At 40.8% G+C, this 12,733-nt stretch overlaps 1 protein-coding gene across 2 annotated transcripts in view; it reads right to left on the reverse strand.

The window, feature by feature from the left end:
* Positions 1 to 12,733, reverse strand: part of TNR (tenascin R) — a 75,901-nt gene that overhangs the window by 24,103 nt on the left and 39,065 nt on the right. For both annotated transcript variants that reach the window (XM_077155758.1, XM_077155759.1), the window contains 4 exons: positions 10,669 to 10,788; positions 7,742 to 7,885; positions 6,912 to 7,042; positions 5,795 to 5,927 (listed from right to left, as the gene is read on the reverse strand). In XM_077155758.1, coding sequence (XP_077011873.1) covers positions 5,795 to 5,927; positions 6,912 to 7,042; positions 7,742 to 7,885; positions 10,669 to 10,788 — 528 coding nt within the window. The remainder of the gene's footprint in view (positions 1 to 5,794; positions 5,928 to 6,911; positions 7,043 to 7,741; positions 7,886 to 10,668; positions 10,789 to 12,733) is intronic.

A 12,733-nucleotide genomic window follows, 5' to 3' on the forward strand; every position in this document is an offset into this window, starting at 1 on the left:
GTTTACGAATAACTAAGTCCACCTTATGAAGGAAGAAAAAAGAAAGGAAACTTTTTCTACCACATACTAAGGCATAATCTATAGCCATAGGTATACAAACAAAATTTTGCTAGGGTTGGCAAAAGAACAGATAAAAAGACCATGGAATAGGGAGTTCAGATTTCAAAGACAAATCCATGCACATATGGGAATTTAATATACAGTAAAGCACCACAAATCAATGAGGAACAAATGGATTATTTAGTAAATGATGTTGGGAAAACTGGGCCAGTACATAAAGAAAAAATAAAATTGTATCCCTACCTAACATCACATAGAAAACAGACCAAATATATTAAAAAATTAATCTATAAAGCTAATAGAGAGCATATTAGAGAATATCTTTGTGGTCTTGAGGCAGAAAGACTTCTTAAGGAAAACTTTAAAAAGTGCAGATAATAATAGTTAACACTTATATAGCACAGAAATCCTGACAGAAAAATGAGCAAATTATAGGAACATAAAATTTACAGACAAAGGAAGCTCAAAGGCTAACAAGCATATGAAGAGATGTTCCAACTCAACATGTTTATTATTTAAAGAAATGCAACTCGAACAGTGAGATATCAATTACCCTATTAGATTGTCAAAAATCACAAAGCAAGATCATGCCAAATGCTGGTATTAGGAAATAGGAACCTTCATGGATTGCCAAAGGAAATGTGGGTTAGTTCAGCCAATTGGGAGAGCAGTGCTTAGTTAAATGAAGTAAACACATATGCTATGACCCAGCAATTCCTTGTTTGGGTATACAGCCCAAAGAGATTGTCTCATTGATCCATAAGTGGACATATATGCGATATTTACTACAGCACTATTTATGGTAAGTTGGAGAAAATTTGATATCCATCTTTGGGAGAGTGAAGAGGTAAAATGTGATATCTGCACGCTATGCAGAATTTTGCAGCAGTCAGAAGCAAAAGACTAGATAAACAGGTAACAATATGGATGGTTATCAAAAACAGTGCTGAGTGAAAAATATGAAAATAGAGAATACATTATGTAATTCAATACCATTTACATACAATTAAAATATTTATACTCAAAACAATTTTGCAAGAACATATTTTTGAAAAATACCTATGAAGAAAAGGATACATATCCGAAAGGGTTTATATAGAAAGGGGGAGAAGAAATGGTAGCAAAAGGAAATAAGTGAATTAATACAGAAAGAGGCATTGTTGGAGCTATGCAGTACATGTTGGTGGTAATGCAGTATGTGGAGCAATATGTTTAATTCGAACCCCTGATCTGACCCCCATCCATCTATCCATTTTGGACATGGATGGAATGGTTTGTTCAATGCGATGCTTAGTGCTGTACACCCTTTCCACTGCTAAACCCCAAAGAGAGGCTCTCTTTTTAGGAGTTTGTTTCAATGAAGGAAGAATGTAAACTAGGTCTCAGTAGTGGAAGAGAGAGACACTCTTCTAGCTCGCTACTTGGGGTGGGGTATGCAGGGTAGAGAGCAGTGGATAGGGATGATCAGGCTTTCCTTCAGACCTGGTATATCTGATAACAACGAGGATTTGCCTGACCCACCCTGTGCAGCCCAGACAGACCCCAGGGTTTGCCAATCTTCATCATTTTTCAGAACCTCAAAAGCTGAAGCTTTTGCTAGAGTAGACTCTGGAGTCAACACCGATTGTTCAGAGCAGCCCAGCCTGGATGTGGGATAGCAGGAGCCAAAGCAAAGGCAAGAAAAGAACGACGTGGCATTGCCCATCTCTGGGTGCCTCTGCAACTGTATGTCTCCACTTAACCTCAAGGTCAAGACAACCTATTTTACAGCCTTCACAGTCTCTGAAGACAAGCTTTAGCAAGAGTCTTGTTTGCTTCTTGTAGTATTAAAAAAGACAATGAAACCTGACTCTCAGATGATCATTTTACCAAGTCCCTGTTGCCCTGCGGGGAATATTTGTTTCCTCATTTATATTCATGTCTCTAAAAGACAAGTAGACCTTGGATGAAATTTCAGGCGACAGTAAATTATAAATAATGTATCCATATTTTTTTCTCTTCTATACTACTTGTATTTAATTCCCTCCAGAGTCTTGTGCAAACACCAGAGACAAGAGGACAGAAAACTATAAACATGATGGAAAGAATGAAATGAGCTTATGTTATGTGTCAGGAACACAACAAGGGAAGATTTCTTGATCAAAGGAAGGTTTTGAGGGTTTGTGGGTGCAGGCTCTTTTCTTCCTTTTCTCTCTCGCTATTTGAAAAGATCTCTTTCCCAGGCCATTAAGCAGGCATTAGCTTGAAATGAGTTTCTTAGCTTAGCCCATCGAGGACAAGGTGAAGGTTTGTCAGTGGCTCGTGGCCTCTTTGGACTCCCATGCTAAGCTCTTTGGTTCCATAAAAACAGGGAGTAGGAAATGTTCAGGATTATCAGCTGAGACCAGCCAGCTGTAAGAACAGGATACTGCTGAGTGGAAAGCCCCTGCACTGGCAATGAAATCTGAAAGGAAGCTGGTTGCTAGAATGAAATTAGCCACTAAATCCATCAGCCCTTGTTGCCATCACATAAAGAACTTGACATGTTCCTCACACTTCTTGCTCAGGAGGGGTAATGCATGCTGATGGGGTCCAGACTAGCATTACTCTGATCTTGCAAGTAAGTGAAGATACTCTGTTCTTCATTTTTGGTTCTTTTGCCTATTGGCAGCATGCCCATCCCCACCTTTAGGAAGCTGCTACCTGTTGTAGACTCTTTATCTTCTGTCCTTAACAGAGGACTTGCTCTAAATGACAAAGCAGGGCACTGGGTCAAATACACCAAAATGTTACCGGTGGTCCTTTAAGGTAATAAGATTGTGAATGAATCCTATTTTCCCTATATTTTGCATACTTTTCAATAACTAACAAACTTTCTGCAATGAGAGCATTCATCAGAAAAAACAATTTTTGAAATTACAAAATCAAAGTAAAACCTTGTGGGTCACTCTGTGTGTGTTTGGCAAAGACATTTAATTAATATTAATTTCATTATTGTGTTAGTTATCATCATTATCATTAATATTAACAAAAAATGACTGTGTAGACTTAGTATAATTTATTCAGGGAAATTTGCATGCAGGGTGGCAGAATCTGAAACTAGAGGGGTTTGGGGCATCATACTTTGTAGGCAATACTTATGCCTGTAGTATCTCTGTAAGGGATGCTGGGAATCCTGTCCTCCTGGGACTTCATTTCACCAGAAACCCCTCTGTGAGTGCTCTGCAGCTGAGATTTAACTATTCAATTCAACATTTATTATGACTGCTATGTGGCAGGTTTTGTGTAACTTACTCTCACATATAATATTTGTCCATGAACTTTCCATTCTGCAACCAATCATTTCAGTGGATTCTGATGAATCTCTAAGACAAAGTCAGCAGGGTTGGTATATATCAGTGAATTATTTAGAATTTAGTTTTCCAGCAAAATCCTGTAAAAGCTTCCAAACATGGATATATCTTCTCTATGTGCCAGAATAGTAGTGGTGAGTCCTTCTCTGGTACCCCAAACACTATAGGGAGCAGCTCGGTCAGTTCCTAAACACCAATTGTGCAGAAAATTGGGATCTTCAATTTTCTCCTTTCTGAATTGGTGTTGGGGCCCCAGGAGCTCTATGGCGATGGCAGTCTTATAAAAAGAAACCTAAACTATATCCTGATGCTCCCTGCAGGGTTCACAAAACAAAGCCACTACCGTGGACTCCTCTGCAGATTTCCCTATGAGTAGTTAGTCTTTGTTTTGTGGTCCTGCTAAATCCCGGGTTGGATTTGGGATCCCAGATTCCCTTGGTGAGCACCACCACCTGAGAGAGTGGTGCTGGGCAGAAGCTGGAATACTTTTACGGGCCAGGGGGATCTGGAGCAAAGCACAGCTGCAAGACATTGCAGAAATTTCAGGCATATTGTCAAACTGCTCACAACACCTAGTCATGGTAATACCAGGACAGGAATTAAAAGCTCATACTATACTGAGCAAGCATTGAAACCCAAGCATTTTGGGGATGAAATGATTAGTTTAGACCTAATAAATATGCAAATTGGGAGCTCTGTTCAAGTGTCTGTCAATTGTGGACTTTCTATGGGATAGAAATTCTTAATTCAGTGAAAAGCTCCAATCCATGGGTCTTGAACTAGGACCTCGGAAAAGGGAGCCATGGAGGATCCTTTAATTAATCTGCGAATGTGCAGGGAAGGGTTTGAAAGAGAAGAGGGTAGCAGTTCGGTTCTGAGATAAGATGCCCTTTGAAAGAGCATGGAGGGTGTCCATAATTGACTTCGGCCCATAAAAGCAATCAAGTGTCCTCCAAGCTTTCCTTGGTAAAACATATCTCTGGATTCATGCTTTGGCTGTATGACTAAGGTTTAATTTTTACTTTTGAAATTAAAAAATTGTTTTTTTTTTTCTGTTGTATGTTCTCATTGCAGAAACCTTGTGAGGTATTGAAAGCTATGAAAAAGAAAGGGAAAGTAGGACTCATTCACAATCTCACTACCTTAAAGGACCACTGGTGTCATTTTGGTGTATTTGATCCAGTGCCCTGCTTTGTCATTTAGAGCAAGTCCGGAAGGGAAGTCCCCTGGGCTGGGACGAAGTCTCTGGGGATGGCAGGGGGAGTTTTGTGTCATGGACAGAAATTCAGCTCTCATGGTACTCTAAGGCAGAAGATACGCCTCTAGGGAAAAAGGGGGTATCCATGAACATGCCTGCACTGGCCCCCCATACGTGCACGAGCACAACCCTGGGATGGGGGCAGGGAGAGAGTCTGAAGTCTGGCTGGGCAGTCCACATGACACACCACTGCGGGATGTGACAAAGGGGAAAATTCACAGCACAGAACCCACAGCTGGGACATCAGGGCTCAAATCCCAGGTTCCCTATTTGAAAACTATAGGACCTTGGACATATTATCTTACCTATCTGTGGCCCAAATTTATCATCTGTCAATAGTGATGATAGCATAGAACACACAGGCTATTGTGAGATTAAATTAGATAATACATATAAAGCAGTTAGAACAGTGCCCAGCAAATAGCACCTAAAGGTTGAATGTTAGTTTATTTGCTGTTAAATACAAATGTTATAGACCTTTGTTTTTATACTGTTAAGAGCATTTTTCAAGTGCCTTCAGCTGACTTAGATGAGGAATGGCAGGAGGCACTACTGAATTTAGAAGGTGAAGGTCTTCGTTCAAGTTCTGACCCAGCCACTTACTAGCCATGCAAGTCATGTGAATTCTATGTACCTCAGTTTCATCATCTTCGAACTGGGGATAATGAAGTTTTCCTTATCAGTTGTTACAAGGACTGAGTTGAGACCATATGGATGTAAAAGTGGTTTGTGTCAGGGAAAGAACCATAGATTTAATACTGAGGGTTGCTATTGCTAGTTTTACCAGGAAAGTCTCTGATTACAGGCAGCAGAGGAAGGAGAGAAAGAATGATCTTTGCTGCAAAACATGTGCAGAAAATCTGAACAGCAACCTGAGGTCCTTACCTGGTGCATCTAGCTGGTCCAGGTGGACCACAGAAGTGTGCTGCTGGTTCCTGTGTTTGCCCTGGTAGTGAGAGGTGTCCTGGCAGGGCCTTGGCAGGGGGAAGGCAGGAGGGGAGGAAATAATTTCTTTCCTTCACAGGAAGAGGCATTTGAGTCTCTTTGACAGGCTCCTCCCAGGTCAAGTCTCAGCAGGCATTGCCAAGGAGGCAAGCCTCACACAGCAGGGAAGAAGGCGTCAAAGTGGGTGTAACTCTCTCACCTGTGGTGAAGGTGGTGGAGGTGAGGCTGCTTCGCTTGGCATCCTGGGCAGCCTGCAGGAGCACTGTGTAATCTGTGTTCTCTGACAGGCCCTCCAATCGGATCCAGGTGTCTTCTGCATCCACAATCAGCTCCTGCAAAACAAGCCAGAGGAAGGCAGTAGAAGTCAGCGACTGGCCAGCAACCATGGGGAAGTGGGGAAGGGAAGTCCAGACCCCAGGGCCAGCTAGTGCAGTCGATAGGAAGCATGATGGTGGACATTTTCATCCTCTCCATCACATGATAAGGAGAAAACCATACAAGAGGCAGGGAGGGCAGCTGGTCTGTGAGATTTAGGCCAGAGCCAATCATGCAAATCCACACTGGGATAAATTTAAGCACCTGGATTATAGAATCCGGTGGTTTTCAGATAACAGTGGACTTCCTCTAGAGTTGAGGAGGAAGCTGAGGAAGCAGAATCCTAAGCCTCCCCAGTTTTATAGCCAAAAGAAGCCCTGCTCTCTAAATTCAGCTTCTGCATATGATTTCACCTTAAAAGAGTAGTCCACCACTAAGACAAGTTTGAAAACCATTGCTGTAGATGGACTGTTTAGTCTGACCACATAAAACATAGACTTGTCATCTCTTTATTGTGGATTAAATTGATGTAGGCTTTATAATGCTTTTCAAGAGACATAAAAGCCTGGTGAATTTGTTATCCAGCTCATATTTGCTTGGCCCTGTTTGTGAAAATTAGTCTCAATGCCATGTACTTATATAGACATTGAAGATTCCAGTGTGCTTTGCAGCAACATATTGGAAGTAGCACCACAACCAAGTGAAACCGCAGGGGTAGAAACCCCTATTATCTGGAGGAGAAACAGAGACACAGAGAGGTTTAGTGCTTTGCCTCAGTTTGTGTAGAGAATGTTAGTGGAGTCAGGACCAGAACCCAGATCTTCTGGCTTGTAGGCTAGGGATCTTTCCCAACAGCATGCTGTGCATTCATTGTAGGAAACCTCATTCTTTCCTTGTAGATTGTTCCCTTCCCTCTGTCCCCGACCCCTGCAATTTCCTTTGGTTATTGGAGTGGCCTTGTTTGATGGAAATGGTCTTCCCCATTTCCAGCAAATTCTCACCTTCCGGCTTCCATCAGTAGATTTGTAGGTCAAGATGTAGTTCTCAATCTCTGCCCTGGGAGGCTGCCAGGAGATCAGGGCACTCTGCCTGGTGACTTCACTGGCTGTCAGGTTTATAGGAGGGTCCAGGACTGCAAAGAGGAGAGAACAGCAGGATGTGCCTCCCTCTCCAGCTTCTCTCTGTTTCATTTCCAGCCCAGATATCTATTTACTTGCCCATCTCTGCCATCTGAGAACTGAAAATTCTCCATTCTGACTCCATTCTGGCTTGGAAAGGAGCATAAAGGGTTCTCCTGGGTCAGAAGGTAATCACTGAGGGCTTCTACCATTCTGGCAGTGGGTCTCCTCTTTCCTTACCTGGGTGTCTGGCCCTGGCTTATGACATCTTCCTATTTGACCCTCTATGTCTGGGACCCTAACCTTGTTAAACCTGTGGGTCTGTGAGTCCACACCTGTACCTTGTCTATGGCTCTCCTGTGACCCTGGCCATACCCAGAAGCTTTATTCCCAATATCTTGCCCCATCAATATCCATCATACTTTTCTGGACCAGCTGCATTCCCAGCCTTGGCCTTTCCTGGCCTGGTTCTTATGCTGTCATCCAGACCCAGAGTGAGAGTGGAAAACAAACTTGTGTCTCCTGGCTGAGAGCCACATCTCACTTTCACTGGGACTTGGGGTTCAGTCAACCAACATAGGCAAAGCTCAGAGCTGCACTGCCAAAAGCTTATAGATTATCATATATTTCACAACAAAGATGCTGATGGTTTTCAGCATACAAGCTCCCCTACCCCCAGGAGACACCAGGTATGCAGCTGATCATGTACTCACGGGTAGAGAAGTTGGTGCTGATGGTGCCACTAGTGAGAGGCCCACTGGTGGCATACATGGTGGCAGTATAGTGGGTACTAGGAAGCAGGTCCATGAGCTGGAATTCCTCATTGACTCCATCAACTAGGATGGTCTCTCCAGCAACTGAAATCATATGAATACAGATAAGGCTTAAATAAGGCTATTCATCTTTGGAAAGATCTACCAAATCCCAAAGCATTTCACAAGGCTTTGATAATTGGAAAAGTCTTTTAGAGTTTATCTAGTTTAGCATCTTACTCCATTAAAGGATCCCATCTCATCCCTTTTCACATCTTTATTGAGAAAAATATTTATTATATGGAATTCAATTGTCTTCCTATAACTCATACTCAAGTCTCTGGAGTTACAATAATCTGAATCTTCGGTTTATATGAACCTTTCCTCCCCACAACCCTTCTAAACCAAGTCCTCTCTTCAAATTGAGAAAATTCAGTTCCTGCCCCATTACTCTTATGTCATGATTCCAAAATGCATCACAATTCTGGCTGCTTTTCTCTGAACAAGCAACAGTTTATCAGTGTTCCTCCTGAAATGTAAAACTCAGAAGAGAATAGAGAACAATAATTGAGATGTGCTCACCAATGAAACAAACAGGGTTATCTCTGCTTCTATCTGTGCCATTTATAGTAATCTCTTTGATTTTTGGGCAGTCATTTGACACTGTTGTCACATATTAAGATTATGCAAACCAAAGACCTTGTTCTTTGGTTTACAAACACTGGCCCCCACCCTCATCCTTTGGATCTGTGGGCAGATCTTTGTATTTATTTCTATTTGCATTTAGCCTTGTTGGTTGAATTTTGGACCACTGTTTCAGTTTATTAAAATATTTTTGAATATGGATTCTAACATTCACAGTTTTGCTTTATACACAAATTTAGTAAGCATGTCTTCTCTGTTTTCATTCAAGCTGTTGTTAAAACAGTTCATTAGAATAGGACTAAGCCCTCTATTGTGCCATTAGAACATTCCTGAATAATTCAGCATTCAACAAAAGTTTACTAGGTACATCTACAAAGCAGGTAGGTCCTGAGGCTTCAAGTTTTCTTGTGGTCTGAAGGTAGAGAAAGACATGCAAATAAATTAAAATCCAATCTAACTCTTTGGCAAAGCTACGTAATGACCCTATCTTTAGCATCCTCCTGGGCAACATCTCATAATCATTTAACACTACAGCCATATCAAACTGTTGGCAATTCCTCAAAGTCCTCATGCTCTTTTGCACCTCCATAAATGTCTATGAGACTGCTCTTTTTCTTGGAATTCCTTTTCTTTTTTTCTCTTTTTAAGTTCAGCTAAGACCAGCTGCCTTTCTTCCACTCAACCCCCATCCCAAAACATGGTGGTCCATGAGATGGGGTCTTTCAAGTTCTGTGCTTTAAAATCTGGTACTCCTCACATTGGGTTACAGACATTTACTTCTCTGAGCCATCTCTAGACAGTGAGTTCCACGAAGACATGAACATAGGTTTTGTCTTTCTAAATCCCTACAGCATTGTAGGGTATCTGACCTATGGCCTTGTAGAGTGTCTGAGCTATGGGAAGTCATCAAAAATATTTGTTAAATGCTTGGAAGTTAATTGCTATGTTGGAGGTATGCATTTTGTACCTGAGAGTAAGCTTGTTTGACTGCCTTGGGGGAATAAGGAAAGCTTTTGACAGAGGGTATAGTGTTGAAGCTAAGACTTGAAGGATGGGTTTTCTAGGTAGACAAGTGGGGATAGAATTTCCTGGAGGAGGAAACAGAATGTGCAATCATATGAAAACTTGAGAAAGCATGGTGAAAGTTAAGAAGTTCGAGATTATGATATGTAAGCAGGAGTGGTTAGAGTTGAAATGGAATGTGCATACACATAGAGATGTCAGGACATTTCCAGAGTAATGATATTCTTTCTTCGAGGTGGATCATCCAATCAGCTACAGTGCTACTAACTCAAAGTATGATCTATCATATATTTTTCCATCTTTACTAAAGACTAAATGATAAGTGAGTTTTTCTAATATCTTGCAGGAATGCAAATGCATTTCTAGAAGATTTGCCAATAAAAAACAAGGACATCAACCTGTCCTGGTCTGTAGTATCACTAATTCCTTTTCCTAATTTTTTTTAATAATCTGTTTTAGTTTTTACTTTCCAAAGCTTTGACAGCAACTTTACTTCTCTGTAGTTGGCAGAATTGGCTTTCTCTGCCATTTTTGAAAATCAAGACATCTGCCTGCCTTCTGTCTTCTTGTATCTCTGTTCTTTGGTTCATGAATATAATCCACAATGATTCTGCGATCATGTATCTAATTTAGGTAGGGAAATAATTTTCCTGGGACTAGAGAATTGGACTACCCGACGTATTTTGCTTTAGGTTTCTCTATGCAATTTCAAGTAGTGTAAGGTGAACAAACATGGTGAAGAAGACATTGAAACTCAAGATTTTTATGTTGGTTTAATCTTTTGGGCCAGATATGGATACAGAAGACCAAAACAACAAAGAGTATAGTAGTTCTGGAGTCTTCTTTCACCTGTTATCATCCATTATCTGCTCTAAACATGGGCTTATGCCTTTAGTATTTTTATTGCTCTGTCCATGCCTAGAAAAGTCTGCTTTCTTAGTCCTTAGCATTTTGGGGCAAGTCTTAGCTCATTCTGAGTTTTGGCCTTCCTAAAGCTGTTTCGCTGTTTTTGTATTTGTTCTCGGTTATGTGTTCTTCTGGCACTTTTCAAATTCAGCTTTTTTTTTTTTTTAATTTCTGTAGATGAAAAAATGTGCAGAATTTGGAGACAAAAAGAAGGAAAACTTAAAAAAATCTCTCACATTGACAAGAACATCTGGCTCCTTCACCTTCATATGGGGAGTAGCCCTAATCCTTTCCACTCCCAGCCTGATGCCCACCTGCAAAGTGTGTAAGAACAACGACATAGTTCTCCACTTCGCCCATAGGCGCCTTCCACTGCAACAGGGCTTCTGTTGGAGTGATGTTGGTAGCAATCAGATCCACAGGGTTGTCTATGGCTGAAAAAAAGTAGAATATCAGTAAATGGTGAGAGGAGCTGAGGGATGGAAGTACAGTAGATTCTGATCCCAGAAGTTTCACTCATGATGCACTTTTGCTCTTGTACTACACAAAATGGTGACGTGATGAAGACTTCTCTATCTTCTCTTCTGGTTCCAACAACCTCTTCCTTCTCTCCCATTGTCCTTCTTCCCCAGTATCCAGCTCATCCCCAGTCACTCCAGCTCTTTCTTTTCATTCATTCTACAAATGTGTTATGTGCAGAGCACTATGCCAGGTGCTATGGGGGATTTCAAAGAGATATAAGTTATGGCTCTTGTGTTTTAACTAGATGGAGAAATTAAGAGCATATAGAAATTGTTTTATTTCTCTAGCTAATGAGGAAATCATGCTTCCAAGCTTCTTTGTGCTTTCATAAATGTGAGGGATATGCCTTGTGCAAAGATTTCTACTGATGAATTTCAGGAAGTGTGGTGGGAGTTCCATAAGGGCATGAGTATTCTTAACACATTAAAAGATACTGAATATTTGTGGAATGCTTGAGTAGGACTCAGGTTGCCTCTAACATCACTCTGGTTATTGAATTCTTGCTCCACTACTCACAAGGCTTACTTTGTACTGAGTCTTGGGTATCCTTTATGGAGCTTAGAGAGTCAAGGACATTCTCTCAAGCTTAAGGAGGTCAGGAGTACCTCTTGGGAGGAGAGATTTTGCTCATCAGAGGACCATCTTCCTATTCTTGCTTTCTCATGCTCTAAGCCTTTGCTTTATTACTTACTGTGCCTCCTTTCTGTAAAGGTGGGATTTATTTAGAAATGGATATTATTATAGTAATTTAGGCATTGACTCAACTTAAGAGACATGCAGTTTAATTTTTAAGGCTAAGATCTGCTTTTTTCTGGACTTCTTTCTGATTGAAAGTTGTTTTTTGTTGTTGTTGTTGTTTGTTTGTTTTTGTGGTTGCTTGCTTATGTCCTTCATTTCAAAGGAACAACCAGAAAAATAATTCTACAGTTTTGAATTTTAATTGTATCCATAATCTCTGCCTTCAAAGAATTCTTCAAAGGCAGCCCTTTCTGAGGTTACTATTGGCTTGATCTCTCTGATGTTAAGTATGATACCCTGAAGGGCCCCTCATTTCTAAAAGAGGTAAAATCACAGACTTCAGGTTAAAACAATAACAGCAAATGACAACAAAATAAGACATTTCAGTAGAAATTCTGATTACTGGAAGTTGATAAAATAGCCCTGCCTAAACTTGAAGAAGGGCAGCTCATGTTGGTGTACCATTGAATATCTGCTTTAGAGATACTTGTTGCTGTGATCAAAACTGCTCTCTTTTACTCTGGGAGTAGGAAGCTTTGACATACATTTTAATGTCCTCAATTAATGAAAAGTCTAATTCCTTGATTATGAATGTCTAGGACTTTTAGGAAAGTGAGAGGGGATTCTTTTGATTCACTGGACATTACTTCTGGTCAACATTTGTTTGTACTTTAATGAACACAGATAATTTGATGAATACGGTAAGATTGTTGTCATAGGGCTGGGAGGAATTTGGGGAAGATTGGAATGTCCTGTTGTGTCTTTAGAAGTACATTTTGTGTGTGTGCGTTTCTAAAGCAATATTCCTTTGGCCGTTGCCTTAATGATGCTGTTTCTGGGCTGCAAGACTATCTACAAAAGTAGTGAGAAATTCCAAGGCACATTTTTCTCATCCAGTGTACACCATTCCCTGAGGAAATTCAGCAACCCCAGGAAATACAGATGTTCTACTAATGAGGCATGCTAGGTGTTTTCCCATGTGCTTCAGGAAAAATAGCTTAACTGGAAGGATAGACCTGGGAGCTGGGGACAGAAAACCTTGCATGCATTCCCCCCTTCCCCCCCATAACTTTTATAGCAAATTTTTGCTAGTTTTGCATGAGTGGGCTGTTTTCTTTC

This window comes from Tamandua tetradactyla, chromosome 4 (assembly GCF_023851605.1).
Source record: "Tamandua tetradactyla isolate mTamTet1 chromosome 4, mTamTet1.pri, whole genome shotgun sequence".
Lineage (NCBI taxonomy): Eukaryota > Metazoa > Chordata > Mammalia > Pilosa > Myrmecophagidae > Tamandua > Tamandua tetradactyla.